This window comes from Callospermophilus lateralis, chromosome 19, assembly GCF_048772815.1.
Source record: "Callospermophilus lateralis isolate mCalLat2 chromosome 19, mCalLat2.hap1, whole genome shotgun sequence".
NCBI lineage: Eukaryota > Metazoa > Chordata > Mammalia > Rodentia > Sciuridae > Callospermophilus > Callospermophilus lateralis.
The window spans coordinates 27,086,431-27,104,117 of record NC_135323.1 but is presented as its reverse complement, the minus strand read 5'-3'; the positions used below and the strand labels follow the sequence as shown (position 1 = coordinate 27,104,117).

General features: G+C 56.2%; 1 protein-coding gene across 1 annotated transcript; it reads right to left on the bottom strand.

Moving 5' to 3' along the window:
• Positions 1–568: 568 nt before the first annotated feature.
• On the bottom strand, positions 569–17,352 carry Rfc2 (replication factor C subunit 2). Its single transcript, XM_077106010.1, has 11 exons — positions 17,208–17,352; positions 14,948–15,017; positions 12,824–12,865; positions 12,482–12,588; positions 9,920–10,021; positions 7,775–7,875; positions 4,042–4,199; positions 3,885–3,950; positions 3,471–3,551; positions 2,369–2,482; positions 569–935 (listed from the first exon to the last, which is right to left on the bottom strand). The coding sequence occupies exons 1-11, from the start codon at positions 17,312–17,314 to the stop codon at positions 825–827; spliced, it is 1,059 nt and encodes a 352-aa protein (XP_076962125.1). The 5' UTR covers positions 17,315–17,352; the 3' UTR covers positions 569–824.
• Between the last annotated feature and the right edge of the window lie 335 nt (positions 17,353–17,687).

The following is a 17,687-nucleotide window of genomic DNA, read 5'->3' as shown; positions in this document are numbered from 1 at the left end:
CATGGAAGGCCCTGGGTTCAACCACAGCACCACGTGCGACACACACACACACAAAGGGGAAAACAGTGCCTGTTCAGACACAGTGGCAGCCTACAGTATCCTGAAGCCCACAGGAGAGCACACCTCACCACACAGGAAAGGCCACAGGGCGAGCTCTCCGGTATGGGCCTTCCGCTCAATGACCCAGCCCCACAAGCCCTCGCCCCACAAGCCCTCTCCCCTCCCGCCTCTCCCCCCTCTCCCCCTCTCCCCCTCTCCTCTCCATCTTCTCTTCATCTCATCATCCCTCACCCACTTAGCGGAGCTGTGGTGGAATCAGGCTTTGCAGTGGGGGCAAGTGGCCCCCCAGCCCACCCCCTGTCTGCAGAGCGTACCCCCGCTGTTTCAAGAAGTTTTAATTTTGCAGGAAACCACAGAAACCCGCCCTCACCCACTGACCTGGGCCCTTCCAGCTTCTAGAAAACGGAGATTAGCTGGTCCAGCCTGTGACCTAAGTGGCCTTTCCACCTGGGGGGTGCCGGGGCACACAGAGGGGGCTGGTTCTCCAGGAGGCCCCGGGAGTCAAACGCAGCAGACACAGGAAGGTTTTATTAGCACCGGCCAGCAGGACAGGGGTCAGGGCCCTCCCGCTGCCCACACATCTGGGGCCTGGCGCTCCTGCAGAAGTGGTCAGGGAACATGGGAGCAGGTGAGCTCAGTCGGGCAACATGAGAGCAGGTGAGCTCAGTCGGAGACCCAGCGCCATCGTGGGGCATCTCCCTGTTGGAAGGTGGAGACCCCAGCGTTGCAAGGGCAAGGCCTCTTCAAACTGCAGCCAGGACGCGCTAACTGGCCACAGGGGCTATTGTCTTCTGACACAGCCTGGCCAGGAGCCCCGCCATCTGCAGGAGGGAGTTCACGCCTTCGGTGACTTTCATGTGCGTGTATCCAATTTCCTGAAAAACAAGCCCAATTCCAGTCTGGTTAACAGACAGGGAGGGTTTGCTGTTAGCCTGAGCTCGCAGCCTGCTCCGGCCTGGAGGGAGGTGAGGGTGTCGTGGGTCATGTGCAACTCAAGCTCAATTTACTTCCAAAAGGATGAAAAATATTTCTTTGAAAAATACTGTTAAGGGCTGGGGATGTGGCTCAAGCGGCAGCACACTCGCCTGGCATGCGTGCGGCCTGGGTTCCATCCTCAGCACCACATATAAACAAAGATGTTGTGTCCACCAAAAACTAAAAAACAAATATTAAAATCTCTCTCTCTCTCTCTCTCTCTTTAAAAAAAAATACTGTTAAGAAAACCATTTTTTTTTTACATGATACCTTTATTTATTTATTTTCAGGAGGTGCTGAGGATTAAATCCAGCACCTTGCACATGCTAGGCGAGCACTCTACTGCTGAGCCACACCAGCCCACGTTAAGAAAATTTTTAAAAAAAGAGAAAAAAAAAAGAAAAGCCAAGCTAGGAGATTCATAAGATCTCTATGTGACTCCCTGAGGGAGGACTCTCACCCAGGACATGCAAAGAACCCTCCAACCCAGCAACGTGCTGGGCCAGCTCAGTGGCAGAGCGCTTGCCTGGCACGTGGGGGCACAGGTTCCAACCTCAGCACCACATAAAAATAAAGTTATTTACAAAAAAACTCAAAAATGGGTAGATGTGCATAATGCTTTATCAGAGACCACAGATGGCCACTAAGCACCTGCGAGTGTGCTGGACAACGTGTACCTGAGCCTGGTGAGGTTCCACAGCCCACCCACGGGCGGCCCCGCTGGCAGGAGGATGACACCTCCCCGTGCGCATGAGCTGCAGCCCCAGCCTGGTGGTCTCAGACCCATGTCCCACTGGACACGCAGCTGCACCCGGGGTCTACCCATGAGACACAACAACATGGCATCCACTCTGCAAACCCTCCTGGTGGCTTCGTCCACAGCAACCCAAGCGTCCCTCGCCTGGTGACGGACAGCGGGGGCACGCTCACGGGGCGGAACACACTCAGAACAGAGAGGGCTGGGCCCCTTGGGCCTCAGCTCAGTGAACCCGCAGGCCAGGTGACGCTGAGTGCAGAAGCCTGACTTGCGAGAAGGCTCTGCAAGATCCCATTTGCATGACATTCTGGAAGTTTCTGTCTCCAAAACAGAAGACATGGGGGTTTCTAGGCTGTGTGGAAGGAAGTGACTTCAGAGGGACACATGAATTTTTCTGACGGGAACGACAGTCGTGTTTACGTGCCTGTCCGTCACCATAATACCTAAAGGACTGAACCGTCCTCTACATAGCCAGCCACCCTCCCTCCCTCCGTGTCAGGGGACACAATAGACATATCTGCGACATTAGTCCTGAAACAACAAAGAAACTTGAGGGGTTTCTGCCCTCTGACCAACCTTGATAAACTCCAGCTTCAAGTACTCGGCCATTTGGAAAGTTTTACACACTCGAAAGATGTTGCCGATGACATCCTCTGGCGAATAGCCCAGATGCCACAGGTGGGCCAGGATCTAGACGGAATACAACAAGGTCAGAGCCCCATCCACGGCCAGGCACCTTGGAGCCGGGTAAACCCACGCCAGTCAGGCCAGCACAGGGCTGGGGCAGGCCACAGGCCAGACAGCCCACAGGGTTCCGAGAACCACCTGTCCCCACAGGGATGCTGGGGGCCTCACGGGCCTCGGGCTGAAACTCTGATCCCAGGAGTCAGTTTAACTCAGTTCCCTGCAGCCGAGAAGGCACTGCAAGACAGTCCACCACCAGGTCCACCACCTGGCCACGTCACGGACACCCGGGGCCTGCGACACTGTACCAGCTCCTGCTGACGGGTGAACCTAGGGCAGAACCAAGCCTGCCGGGCAGCGACCCGGGAGTCTCGGCCTCCGGCCTCCTGCACGCAGACCAGGGCCTGGCGAGGGCCGCTGCCTTTGGGACAAACCCAGGGTGGGCCGCTCTGTGTCCCCAGATCTGGAGGCTCCTCAGGCCCAGCCAGGGCACGCACCTCAGCCCCCGACTGGCACTCCACCTTCCCGCCAAGCTGCCCAAGCCCAGGCGTGCTTTGCTGCATGTGCTGGGCCTAGAAAGGGAATCCTGTGGCCAGACCAGTGCCCGAGTACCACCATGGCCCGGTGGGCAGCTACAGGTCACCCGGACCCCAAGTGTGCCCACAGACTCTGCCCACGGGATCAGGCCCTGATAGACAAGGCCCCTCCTGGCTGACAGGGATGGCTCAGCCCCACAGTGCCCATCTTCACACTCCCCAGGAGGATGAGGGACACCGGTCCCCCTGTCCCTGGGGAAGGCGCTGGGCTGGTGACTCTGGGTGACAGATTTCCCCACAGGAGGATGTCATGAAAGCCGAAAGACACATTTTCAACCCCAGGCTGACCAGCCAGTGCAGTGCGGGCGAGGGACTGGCCCCGAGGTATCACAGGGCCCTGGTCTATAGAGCGCTCCAGTCTGGGGCCCGGGAGAAGCCAAACCTCGGGGCGGGCGCACCTTGTAGGCCTCGTCGATGTCACCTTGCACACAGTGCTGGATCATCTCCTTCACCAGCAGTGGATGCGGCTCGTCGCAGACCTGCCAAACCAGAGAGGCGTCAGGAGGCCCTCGCTGTTTACACCGAAGTCCCCAGCAACAGAAGGGGCTCTGGGAACATCCCTGTCGCCACCAAAGAAATCCCCAAACAGAGCAGCTTCCCCGACCCAGGGCTCACAGATCCCCACCCACGGGACACGTCCAGCCCCTCCTGCCTCCCAGGATGGGGAGGACTTAGTGACAGGGAGGTCACAGGACAGCAAGGCGTGCATGTGCCCCGGGGTCCTCCTCAGCAGAGGCCGAGGCCAGCCCTATGTCCCAGGCCGGGCATCTGTCCCTTCCTGAGTGCGGGTGAGGACTGCCGGGGTCCCGTACCTTGAACACGTTCTCACTGTTGATGAAGCCAAACCCCGAGAAGGTGGACTGCAGGTTGTTCAGAGCCTGTCGGGGACACAAGTGTGGCACGGTGACCTCCCGCCTCCCCTCCCGCAGTCTGAGGCGGCGCCCGCCCTCCAGCCCAGCGCCCACACACCTGTCGCATGTCCCCCTGGGCAGTGAAGATGATGGCCTCCAGGCCGTCGTCCGTGTACCGCACCTCCTCCTTCTCCAGGACACTCATGAGCCTGGCCAGCACCTGGGCGTCCGTGAGCTTGGTGTAGCGGAGCACCGCACAGCGCGACTGGATGGGCTCTGGGCGGAGACGGGGAGGGTGAGGCCCGGCAAAGGCCAGCACCACCTGCGGCCTGCGGTCACAAGGACAGCTGTGCCTTCCCTGCTGCTGGCTGGTGGGTGCGCAGGAGCGACGGGAAGGCCAGGCAGAGCCGCCAGTGTCCACTGAGCAGCACAACTGTGGCCAGCTCAGCCTCCTACAGGGGCAGCCGGCCTCCGAGACAGTCCACATGCCACAAGCCCCACGGGCCAGTGCTGGCCACCCAGCAGCCTCCAGAGTCAGGCCCCCAGGCAGCCTGCAGCTCAGCCAGGCGGGGGTGGCAGCGGACACCACGCAGCCTTTGTGTGGCAGGGCCGAGGGCCGGAGACGAGCGCTGCCCACTGCAGCTCTGCCTGTCCTGCGTGTTATGCTGACACGGGGCCGCCCACCTGTCCACACCAGCAAGGTCCTCCAACCCCTGCACTTCTGCCAAGGACAAGCTTCGCCAGTCCCCAAGGCCAACTCTCTGCCTCTCACCCTGCACCTGACCTCCCGCTGGCCCCTTGCTCTTCGCCCCACCTCCCTCCCTGAGGGCTCTTCCCACTGACGACGTCCCCTTTCCCAGTCTGTCCCATCAAGTCACAACCACCTCACACAGCACCCCCACACCGGCTCCCACGCGTGGCGTAACACATGGCCAGCCCGATCTCCAGCCTGAAGCGCCCCTCAAGGTCCTCACACCCCGGGGTCACGCACCCTGCTGCTCTGTGGGTGCAGGATGCGCCCACGGCCTCCCTCAGCGCAGGCTCTGGAACAGCCCGGAGACAGTGCTTCAGCAGAGCTGTGCCCCTAGCTGAGGGCCCCAGGCTGGACGAGGGACCTGCACAGCCCAGGGCAGGGGACAGGAGCTGGGGAGGGGCCAAGGTCGGGGCAGACACACCTGGTGCCAGGCAACCGCAGGCCACCACAGGCCACTGCTGAGCAGCAACGGGAGGGTGAGTGGGGCAGGGGGTCCCAGCAGCTCCAGGGCCACCCTGGCAGCCACCGGGGGAGAAGCCTGGGCCACGGCACCAGGTCGAAAGGAGGGAGGGAGCCCCGGCCTGGACTGAGGGCAACGGGAGCTGGGGAGGCCACTGCGCCGGGAGACCTCAGATTTGACTTGCACAAGGACAGAGGGGACGTGAGCACTGGAAAGAGAACGTGGGAGGACCTGGTTCGCCCGGCTGGGGTGTGGCCTGTGGGGGCAGAGGTGCTGGGGCAGCTCGGCTCCACCACGTCCGTCCACAGCAGGCAGGTGGCCTCCGCCACGGGGTCTGTATGTAAAATGCGACCAGCTGCAGACGAGGTGAGACCTTCGAGAAAGCCTAAGGCCAGGTGTGGTGATGTGCGCCTGTGACCCCTGAGACAGGGAGGATGAAACAGGAGGCTCGCTCAAGGCCAGCCTTGGCAACTTAGCAAACCCTCTTAAAATAAAATGAGCCGGGCTGGGTGTGGCTCAGGGCTGGGGTGTGGCTTAAGAGTAGAATGCCCTAGGTTCGATCCCCACCACCAAACATGTAAAAAAAAAAAAAAAAAAAAGCAATTAATATTTAAGCTACTCTAGAAGTTTCCTTTGGTAGAGCTCTTTCTCTCTCTTAAGATGAGCCTCTTTGGGCTGGGGCTCAGCTCTAGCACATGTGAGACGTTGGGTTCAATCCTTAGCACCATATAAAAATAAATAAATAAAAGAAAGAAAAAGAAAGAAGCCTCTTCTAACTGGGTCTTCCCTCTGTGGGATTTTTCTTTTAAGATGAACCATAAGCTTAATTCGCAGAAATTTTAAAAAGACGATCAATCAAGCAGGCAAGGCCTTTCTTAAAGAAAGCACCACGGGTCGGGAGGCTGAGGTGCTAAGTAACTCAGTGAGACCCTGACTCTAAATAAAATACAAAATAGGGCTGGGGATGTGGCTCAGTGGTTGAGACCCCCTGAATCCAATCCCTGGTGCCCCCCCCAGCCCCCCAAGCTCTGCAGCAACTGGACCATGGACCATTTCCTCTGAGGCAAAAACCCAAATGTCTGTAAGTATTTCCCTTCATGTCTGTATACCCCTCTTGAAAATGAAAAGAGTCACGGGGGCAGGGGCTGCAGCCCAGTCGCACAGGGAGTGCCTAGCAGGCTCAGGCCCTGGGCTCCATCCCCAGCACCGCCAAAAAAAAAAGAAAGAAAAGAAACAATGATCAAACAGTCTGAATGCTGAATGTATCAGAGATCAATTTCCAGGAAGGGGAGGCCAGAGCCTTTCCCAACCACCAATGCAGCTGCCCAGCACCCAGCGAGCTCGGCAGCACAGGCCACTGCAGCTGCACAGAGGGGTGATCCTGCCCCCAGAGGCCGGTCCCCGCGCCGTCAGGGAGACAAGCTTCGGACACCTCTACACTCAGACCTGCTCCTGCATCTCTGAGCCCCGTGGGAGGTGGGAGAACAGAGCGTCCCAGGGGCTGGGAGCCCTGATCCCAGGCACTGCCAGCAGGCTTGGCTGCAGCTGCATGCATGGCCTGAATGGAGAAGGGAGTGCCAGGTGAGCTCCCACGACTGGGGATCAGCAGGGCAGGACAAGAGAGCCCTGAGGACACCAGCTGAGCGTGAAGCCCGCAGCATAAAGGGGAGGAAGTGAAACCCACCGGAACTGCGAAAGGCCCAGGATCGAGGGGGCAGGGCAGACGCTGAGGTCACCCACTGGAGCTGTGGCACCCAAAAGGCCCTGAGCAAGGGGGCAGGCGGATGCCGAGGTCGGAGACAGGACTGAGTGTAAGAATCCAGGGCAAAGTTGGGCGCAGTGCCACACGCCTGCGATCCAGCAGCTGAGAAGCTGAGGCAGGAGGATCTCAAGCTCGAGGGCAGCCTCAGCAATGTAGTAAGGCCCTAAGCAACTTAGTGAGACCCTGTCTCAAAATAAAAAGGGCTGGGGATGTGGCCCAGTGCCTGTCCAGCACACGTGGGACCCTGGGTTTGATCCCGTACCTCGCACACACGCAGAAGCGGGAGAGGGCAGCAGACGGAGCAGGGGCTCAACCCCAGCTCTCCTCTGTGCTGTGTGACTGGGCAAACTACTCAGCCCCTCTGAGCCTGCTTCCTCCTCTACAAAGAGAAGCTAAGGAGCTGGAGGCGCAGCTCCGGGACAGAGTGCTCGCCTCCAATGCTGGAGGCCTCAGGTTTAATCTCCAGCTCCACAAAAAACACATAAATCAAGTGAAGCTGAAGGCCGGGTGTGGCTCGGCCAGAGAGCGCTGCCTGGCCTGTGAGGACCCGCGTTCAGTCCCCAGCTCGGCCACAGAACAGGAAGTGAAGTGACAGCATTGCTACAAAGAGTCACGTAAGCTCCACCTAAGACCTGACTGCATTTCAAAATGTCATGCGTATGTGATGGACGCATCACTTCTCAGTTCTGAGGACATCCAGGGGAACTGGCTGTGCAGATCCCACAGCGGCTGGGCCTGGCGGGCAAGAAGGCCTCTCTGCTGCTCGAAGCCGGCCAGAGCAGGGGTGCGGCATGGGGGGCAGAGCTCGCCCCACGCCGAGGCCTGAGTCTGCCCAGGGAGCCAGCCGCAGGCCGGGCCGCGCAGGCTCAACTCACCTATGATCTTGTCGGAGGCATTACAGGCCAGAGCGAAGCGCGTGGTCTTGGAGTAGATCTCCATGGTCCTTCTCAAGGCCTGCTGGGCTCCATCCGTCATGCTGGGAGGGGACACATGAGGAGGAAGTCACACCTGGGCTCGGGCCCAGGCCACAGCCTCCCCACAACAGCTCAGCACGCACCACACACCCCGGCCCTGGGCAGGGGTCTCCAGCACCGGGAAAGCCCATGAGCCACTCTCGGGGTCAGATGGCACCCAGCGCCTGCAGCACCAGAAACAGCACCCTGGTAAACGCATGAGGCCACTGTCTCCAGGGCTGCCACCATGCCTGCCCAGGATCTGTCTGGGCCTCAGGAGGGCAGGCTGCACACAGGCTTCAGTGCAGAGGCCCTGTGTCCATCACTTGCTGGACCTGGGACTCAGGCAGATCTTCCCAGCCTCAGTGTTACCACTTACAGGTCAGAGATAATGAGGCTACCTACTTCAGAGGTCGTCAATTAAATGAGATACTGCTGTGTGCAGTGATTAGCAAGCACCCAGCATAATGTAAATTAACACCCAAGTGTTGATAGGTGTTAGCTGTCATTAGTACTCTAGACAGTGAAATGGTTAGCGTCTATCCACACCATAGAATATGACATGACGATTCAAAACCATGGCTGGACGTGGTGGCTCATGCCTGAAATCCTAGCTATTCAGAAAGCTGAGGCAGGAGGATCATAAGTTCAAGGCTAGCGTGGGCAACTTAGTGAGACTCTGTCTCAAAATAAAATGCAAAGGGCTGGCAGTGTAGTTCAGCAGTAGAGAGCTTGCCTAGCATATATGAGGCCCTGGGTTCAGCCCCCAGTACCGCAAAAAATAAAAAAATAGGGCTGAGATTGTGGCTCCGTGGTAGAGCGCTTGCCTTAGCATATGTGAGGCACTGGGTTTGACTCTCAGCATGACAGTAAATAAATACTGTGTCTAGCTACAACTAAAAATATTAAAAACAAATTTAAAAGTTAAATAAAAAAAATAAAAACTCTGTTTGAAACTGGCAGCTGGCACAGTGGTGCACATACACAGTATCAGCTACTCAGGAGGCTGAGGCAGGAGGATCACCAAGCCCAGGAAATGAGGCCAGCCTGGGCAACACAGAAAGACTTATCTCAAAAACAAGAACAAACAAGGGCTAGAGCTGTGGCTCAGTAGTAGAGCACTCACCTAGCCCATGTGAGGCCCTGGTTTCAATCCTCAGCACCACGTAAAAGTAAATAAATAAAATAAAGGTATTGTGTCCAACTACAACTAACTAAATAAATAAAAAGAACAAAACAGAACAACAACAACAACAACAAAACACATCCAGAATGAGATTATAATGATGTGGCCAGACCCGGTGGCACACACCTGTCATCCCAGCGGCTTGGGAGGCTGAGACAGGAGGATCACAAATTCAAAGCCAGTCTCTGCAATGGCGAGGCCCTAAACCCACTCAGTGAGACCCTGTCTCTAAATATAAACACAAGCAGAGCTGGGGATGTGGCTCAGTGGTCGAGAGCCACTGAGTTCAATCCCTAGTACTAAAAAAAAAAGATTCTAAGGGTGTGGATCATGGCTTATAACGTTAAAAGGAAGACGTAGGACCCACAAATGAGAGAGATTCGACTAGTGAAAATAAAAGTGCAGAAAAAGAAATAATGCATGGTGATGATGACATTTTTCGGGATTGAACTCAGGGGCACTCCACCACTGAGCTTCCCCAGCCCTATTTTGTATTTTATTTAGAGACAGGGTCTTACTGAGTTGCTTAGCACCTGGCTTTTTGCTGAGGCTGGCTTTGAACTCATGATCCTCCTGCCTCAGCCTCCTGAGCTATTGGGATCACAGGTGTGTGTCACCACACCCAGCTTTTAGACCAATGGCTCTAAGTTAGCTACAAAGCCAAGGTCTGAGGCCCTTGGTCAACTGCTGTCTGAAGATGTGGTAAGCAAACCCACCTCAAAGGTGGTTCTTTTTTGTGTGTGTGCTGATGGGGGTAGAACCCAGAGCCTCATGCATGCGAGGCAGGCGCTCTACCAACTGCGGTATGTCCCCAGTCCCCACAAAGGTGATTCTTCTCCTGCTCTAACAAAGCCCAGCAAGAGCCTCGGCCAGGTGCGCACCTGTCTGCCTCGTCCAGGATGACGATCTTGTGCCGGCCTTTGGGGAGGGTGACCTTCTGCTGAGCAAACATCTTGATTTTATTCCTCACAACGTCGATGCCCCTGGAACAATAAACCAGAGTTGTAAGTCACCTTTTGAGGCAAATTCAGTCCCCTTCACAGGGACTTTGAAACCTTCTCAACCACCAGGGACGACAGGACTCCATTTTAGTTTTTTAATTTCTTTTTGGGTCAATTCTCACGATTCAGGAGGACTGATATTTCAGGGCTTCTCTTCTCCCCTGCAGGGCTTCCAAGGACCAAAGCCACCATGTCCTGCCTTTTGGACAGAATAAAACTCATTTTATCCTGAACCACCACGGGGACCCTGGGCCCTTTACAGCCGAGGGTCCCTTTGGGTCTCAGTGCTCACTCCTCCTGTGCCCTGGCGCAGCAGCTGGCCACCCGTCATGCCAGGGACTGCTCTGTCGCTTATTCCCAACTGTGCCGAAGGAGGCCGGGTTGGCCGAGGACACCGTGGGGAAGGACGCCAGGATGCCAGCGCTGCTCGCCCCGCAGGGCCTGCTCCTGGTGCGGGAGGGGCTGGGCCAGCCTGTACTGTGGTGCTGGAACGGAACCAGGGTTCAAACACGCCAGGCCACTTCAGCCACCGAGCCACACCCAGCCCTGGACTGCCATCTTTGCGGTCCGTGAGGTTTCGTGGACCATGGCTGAGAATTTACATGGCCACTGCCCGGGTCCGGACTCATGGGTGGGGTATGCCGGGTGAGCAAGGCCCTGGCCACCAGAACAGCATGCTGAGGCCTTGTTCACCTCAGCAAAGGGAAAAATGGGCAGTTTTCATAACGGTCAGATAATCACCAAAGGCTGCCCAGACCCTGGCTGCAGCACCAGGGATGCCACTGGTGTGACACTGACGGGTGGCCCCACCTCAGGCCGTGATTCCAGTAACTCAATCAAGGCTGGACAGCATGTTTCTTTTTGTGTGGTGCTGGGGACTGAACCCAGGGCCCTGTGCACACGAGGCAAGCGCTCGACCAACAGTGCTCTGTCCCCAGCCCTGAACAACGTCCCCAGCCCCAAACAATGTATTTCTAAAGAGAAAAAACAAATCTCTTTCCATCTCTGTGGACACAGGACAGGAAGGACCTGGTCAAACCACCCCTGGACACCGCATCTTGCTCACCCATATGGTAGTCCTCCTCCGTCCTCAGGATGCCCATGCACCAGCACTCACAGTCTGCTGATCAGTGTGCTGGCTGTGGGCTAGACCCAAGGTGTCCCCCAGGAGCTCACAGTGACACAGCACTAGAGGGATCAAAGGTGGAGGGAGGGGATGGGAGAGCCGTGACCTGATCCGCTGGGTGGTGACTGTGGGCAGCTGGGAAATGGCTGGAGGTGGCTCACTGGGGACGTGCCTTTGGGACTCGTTTTGTACCTGGTGGGTGGAGCTCTCTCTGCTTCCTGGCAGCCATGTCCAGAGCTGCTCTCTTCCCCTGGGCCCTCCCACCATGATGCTCCGCCCCACCTGGGCCCAGAGTGATGGAGTCAGCCGTCTATGGCCCGAGAGCCCCAAGTGGACTCTCCCTCTCCTACGATTCTTGTGGCATCTTTGGTCACAGTAGCATGAAAGCTGACTAAGCCAGTGTTTCCTGTCTTTATGATGCTCCCGCCCAGCACTTGTGTGGTGTAGTGTGTGATGACTGAGAGCTGGCAGCAGGTGTGTCCCTACAGGTGACAGGAAGGGAACAGATGCCCGCCATCAAAAGGACGGAGCAAACCCTAAACAGAAATACCCAGTGTTGGTGAGGACGTGGGGACATGGGGACTCTGCACACAGCTGGCGGGGGTGTGAACAGCCACCTAGTAGAGCAAGGCGGCCGCTCAACCACCAAAAGAGAATAAGCCACAGAACGAGGCGGTTAACCCTTTCCCCGTAGAATCAAAGGCAGGGACTTGAAGAGATGCTTGTCCCCCAGGGTCACAGGGCCACCACTTGCCATTGCCAAAGGACAGAGGCAGCTCTTGTCCTTTTCAGAGACAATAAACACACTTGGAAGGACATATGGGGGGCAGGCATTCCCCAGCCAAGAGGAGGGCGGCAAGCTCGCTGGTGCTCCGGCCACATGGCCTGACGAAGCAGGGACCAGGGACGGTGGCGTGACTCCTCCACTCCTCAGACCTGTGGGCTCTAGCAGGCAGCTGGGCAGCGGGGCTTGGCGGGGAGCAGGCTGGTTCTGGCACAGGGCTCCAGCTCTGCCAGACGCCACTTGCAGGGAGTGCAATTCTGGGGACATGCTTGGCCCTGCCTGGTGCACGCCGAGCACGGGGTGACGGTGGCCATTTTCGCGTTATGTCTACTTCACCACAATTTAAAATGATTTTTCAAAACTTTCCACCAAAACACAAAGTAAAACATCAAGACTCTCAGTCGGCACTTGGACAGGTGGGCACCAGAAGCACAGGGCTGGGCAGCGAGGGGAGCGCAGCCCGGAACTGCGAAGGCGGACCCCACCACCGTCCCCCACTGCTGTCTCCATCCCACACCCAGCCCAGGCCCACCTGTCATTGGAGGCGTTGAGTTCCAGGACAGCATCCTTCAGAGCGGGGCCCAGCAGGGCGCGGGCCAGACACAGGATGCTGGTAGTTTTGCCAGTTCCCGGGGGACCCTGGGAATGAGGGCTCCTGTCAGAGCTTCAGGCCACCAGAAGGCCCCCAGGGTGCTCCTGGGCCACTGCCACGCCCAACTCCCACCCTGCCCCACCGCTGGGCACACAACCACATAGTACAGCAAGTGACCCACAGGCCTCCCCATAACAGGACCGAAACGGCCCAGGGCCTCTCTGGGGAGGAAGGACAGAGTGCAGAGGCACTCAGTGGGCAGTACCAGAGCAGGGCACTCACCGCAATGATGATATTGGGCAGGTTCCCTTCTCTCGCAAAGACCTGCGGGAAAGAGGCTGATTAGAATTGGCTAATCCAAGCTGGGCGCAGTGGCACAAGCCTGTAATCCCATCAGCTTGGGAGACTAAGGCAGGAGGACTGCAAGTTGGAGGTCAGCCTCAGCAACTTAGCAAGACCATGTCTCAAAATGAAAACTAAAAAGGGCTGGGGCTGGGGCTCAGTGGTAGAGCGCCTGCCTTGCACCTGTGAGGTACTGGGCTCAACCCTCAGCACCACAGAAAAATAAAAAAGATATTAAAAAAAAAAAACAACTTAACCCATAGGCCCAGGGGCCGAGTCTCCCAGCGCGCAGACCCATGCGGTGAAACACGCGTGACTCACCTCTCCAGGAGGATGGCTCGTGGGACTTGCACCTCAGCCCATTCAAAACGGAACTCATCAGCCCTACAAACCTGAAGCCCAGCCTGTGTTTCTTCTCCCACGGACTCTCCAGCCCTCCCCAGGTGGTCCAGGACGGGACCTGGATGGGCCTGGAGGCCACACTCGCACTTGGCCTCATGGCACCGTCACCACAGCTCCACGGCCTGCCTTCCCTCCTGCGCCCCAGCTCCTCTCCCGCTGTGGCGCCCGCTGTCCCCTCCTGGAGGAGGGTCACTGACTTGTGCTTCTCCTTCTGCCCCAGGCCAACTCATTTTTCGTACTGTAAGTACAATTATTTTTCTAAACTACACAACCACTGAAAGCTTTGCCAAGCATGTTGGCTCACACCTGCAATCCCAGCTTCTCCAAAGCTGAGGCAGAAGGATGGCCACTTCGAGACCACCAGGGCAATTTAAGGAGGTCTCGTCTCAAACTAAGACAAAAGGAAAATAAAGGCTGGGGAACGCAGCTCAGTAGCAGAGCCCTTGCCTGGCACGCACAAGCTCTGGGTTCAATGTACAATACAGCAAAACCCACCCACCAACCCATTCAAACCCCAATTTTACCTAACTGAAACTCCGGGGTGACTCCTTCCTGTCCTCACCTTCTTTTTCAGTGCTGGGGAACAGAATCCAGGGCCTCTACATGCCAAGCAGGTGCTCCCCACTAAGCTCCCTCGGCCTGAAGCCCAAACGTTTTTCATTGTAGCTGTAGTACTGGGGCTTGAACCCAGGGCCTCACGCATGCTGAGCAAGCACTCCACCACTGAGCCACATCCCCAGTCTTTTTTAATTTTTTGAGACAGGGTCTTGCTAGGTTGCTTAGGGTTTTTCTAAGTTGCTAAGGCTGGCCTTGAACTTCAGCCTCCAGAGCTGCTGGATTATAGGCACTCACCACTATGCCTGGCTTCAAGTATTTGTAAAATTAATAAATCAAAATAAACCTGATAGCTAAACCCCCGCTTACTGTAGAGACGATCTCTGTCATTTCTCAAGCAGCTGGGCTTCTAGATTGCACGGAAAGACCTCCAAGGCTGGGAATTCAAAGCCTGCTCTACCTCCAAATGGTTCTGCGTGTTCTTCCTCGTGTCGTCCTGAAGGAGGCTGCCTTGTCACTTAGCCATCTAGCTCCTCCAGGCAGGGGCTGGCAAAGGATAGCCAGTTGGGGGTGAGGGTGGACAAATCCTTCACGAAGTCTGTTTTTGTAAGTCTCCTGGCTAAGAATGGTTTTCACATTTTTTTTAAAAATATTTTTTTTAGTTGTCGATAGGCCTTAATTTATTGGTATGTGGTGCTGAGAATCGAACTCAGTGCTTCACACCTGCTAGGCAAGCGCTCTACCACTGAGCCCCAGCCCTAGCCCTGGTTTTCACATTTTTAAAGCATTGTTATTTCGTTTTGTTTTGTTACGAGGGTGCTGGGGGCTCAATGCTGAAGATATTATCTGGCATTACAGGAAAAGTTTGGCTCTTCTGCTAGAGATGGATAAGATCAAGTCTGAAACTTCTGAAAAAGCCAGTCCTTTAAAACCACTGATGGTTGCCACCAGAGCTTCCAGTGTCCCTCAGATTGAATGTCTTCTATCCCTTGATTCTTCTGGATTCCTGGTCTGCCTTTCCCTCTCTGAGTTGACTGTCTTCCTCTAAGTATTTTGAGTTTGTCAAAGAAGGACATCAAAAGACAGCATTTTTAAAAAGCCACTCACCTCTAGCCGGCTCACAGTGTCTTCATTCCCAACAATTTCATTCAGCTTTATTGGCCTGTATTTTTCAACCCTGTTTTTAAGAAAATGCATAAATATACCGACAAAGTTATCTTCATGCAACCCAAAAGAAATCATTAAAAGGAACAGGCAACATGGTACATACCTATAATCCCAGCAACTCTGGAGGCTGAGGCAGGAGGATCACAAATTCAAGCCCTGCCTCAACAATTTAGCAAGAACCTCAACAACTGAGCAAGAGCCTGTCTCAAAAATGAAAAAGGGCTGAAGATGTAGCTCAGTGGTAGAGCACCCTGGGCCAATCACCACTACCAAAGAAATAACCAGAGAGGGACACAAGTTTCATTTAATGAGGTGTCCAAGTTCCATTTGAAAAGTGAAGTGCATGAGGATGGTCCGTCCACCACAACCCAATGCCCACCATGGCAGAGAAACACGCTGCAGCTGGACAGGGGCCAGCACAGACCACATGGAACAATGTGACAATGCAAGGTGACATGGTCTGCACAAGCAGCCCAACATCATCAGATCTGACAGATGTGGCGCACCTGGAACTCTCTCATCCCTTACCTGCCAGTTTCCTCAGGTAGGTGCCATGCACACAGCCATGATGGCTAGATGGAAACCAAGGCCACCCTGTCGTCCCATGAGCCTGTAGAGTGAACAGGCAAGTGGCCTATTCACATTGCTGGTCTTTGAAATAAGAAGCTATGCCAGGACTGAATGGCCCACACCTGTAATCCCAGTGACTCAGGAGGCTGATGCAGGAGGATGGCAAGCTCAAGGCCAGCCTGAGTAACTGTGTGAGACCTCGTCTCAAAATAAAAATAAGAAAGGGTTGGGGCTAGAGCTCTGTGGTAGAGGACCCCTGGGAACCATAAGAAACAAACAAGCAAACTATGTGAGGAAAGCAAAGGAGCATAGGTGTGGCAGTGTATTTGTAACAATTTAACCATCAGGACCTCCTTTGCCATTATATATTCTTTTTTTGTTTGTTGTTTTTTAATGAGGTGCTGGTGATCAAGTGCAGGCCCTTATGCGGGCTCCGCAAGTACCCTACCACCAAGCCACACCCCAGCCTGCCCATTACTAAACTCCCTGGTTTGTCGTTGCACCCTGTACAGGTAAGGAGGGTCCACTCAAGCTCCAGAGACAGCTGCTCCCACCCACTCATTCTCTAGACTCTGCCTCTTCCAGGGGCCAAGCAGTGTGTAAGGAGTTAGGGGCTCAACAAGAGGAAAGCAGAAGACACGGGGATGAGCAGGACGTGGTTCCTGCCCCCAAGACTTCACCACCAACCGGGAGACAGAGCTTAGCAGAGCCCACTACAGTGCCAGTCTCATTACATAAACCAAGGGCTGTGAATTCCAGAGGAGGGAGAGAATCAGACCTGGGAGCATCAGGAGCAGACCTGGAGCTGGTCCCTGAAGGGCAAGTCCACTTCCTCTGCAGGCTGCCCCCTGCCAAAGCTCCTCCAGCACACAACCTGGTCACCTGTCAGAGCCTCCTTAAAGGCCTTCCTGACCACCAGAGCTACTGATTTCCCCCTCCGAGCACCTGTCTTATCAAACACTCAGTGCATTTACTGGTCTGTTTATTGGTTTATTTATTTATCGGTGCTTGGGAATGAATCCAGGGCCTGACCCAGCAGTGAAGGTGAGCCGCGGCACCCCCAGCCTGCCCTTGTCTGCCCTTGTCTGTCTATTCGCTTTGCCTCTCTGTCAACTGTGAGCTCCTTGACAGCAGCGGATGTGCCCTTCCCGAGTCTCTCGGGCATCTGGATAGCGCTGTGCAAGAGGAACAGAACGTGGGCTTTGTGTGTAAAGTTTTCTGGTGGCCGTATTAACAAGTAGAAAGAAAATGCGTAAAGCTAATTAACTGATCCTAACACGCAGTCAGAGTACCCTCGTTGTCAACATGCAACCAATATTAAAAAAAAAAAAAAAAAAACTGCGATTAAGAAAACAAAAAAGTGGGTGATCACCCCGGGTAGTCCTGACTGTCCTTAGCCCTGCTGTGTGGGACCGGCCACTGCAGATCCCGGGTGGGCTAGGAGACCCGCGTCCCTCGCCTTCTGCAAACCACAATCCCTTCGCCGCCCCCGGCCCTCCTGCTCCCCAAGGGTCCCCAGGACCAGCCCGGGTCCCCCATCGGGTCCCCCATCGTGTTCCCCGGAGCACGGCCCGCTCTTCGCCCATCCTCACGTCCAAATACGCCCATTATCTACGCCCTGGGCCCTCACCACGGCAGCTCGTAGTGGCTGGAGCCGCCAGAGGCCTTGCTGGGGCCAGGCGCAGAGTCCTCGGCCCCGCGGTCTGCTGCACCACTGCTGCCAGGTTGCCCCTCCATTCTCGCGCCTCCACTTCGCGCCGCCCGAGGCCCCGGCCCCTGACGTCATCACGCAGCCCCACCCCCTTCCCCAGGGGAAGCGGGCGCCACTGTCTCCGCGCCTGCGCAGACGGCTCAGGTCCGCCTGCGTGTCGACCGCTAGAGGCCGTAGTTGGGATAGGAGACCCGGCGCCTGCCCGGGAGCCCCGGATGCTAAGTCCCGGATGTCGAGCTCCGCCCGCGCCGCCTTCAGGGAGGGCAGGTCGCTCCGCGAACTGACAACCGCATGACTAGGCGCGAGACTCCGCGCCGCGGGCCCAGAGCGTCTTCCCGGCGCCTGCGAGGCCCTGTGGGCGACGCTGCCCGACTGCCGCCCGGCACGCGGACGGGAGGG

Coding starts and splice junctions, on each gene's coding strand:
- Rfc2 (XM_077106010.1), bottom strand. CDS start 17,314: ATGGAGGGGCAACCTGGCAGCAGTGGTGCAGCAGACCGCGGGGCCGAG. Junction 10,022..12,481: donor CTCAACGCCTCCAATGACAG/GTGGGCCTGGGC, acceptor TTATTGTTCCAG/GGGCATCGACGTTGTGAGGA. Junction 936..2,368: donor TGAAGCTGGAGTTTATCAAG/GTTGGTCAGAGG, acceptor CTTGTTTTTCAG/GAAATTGGATACACGCACAT.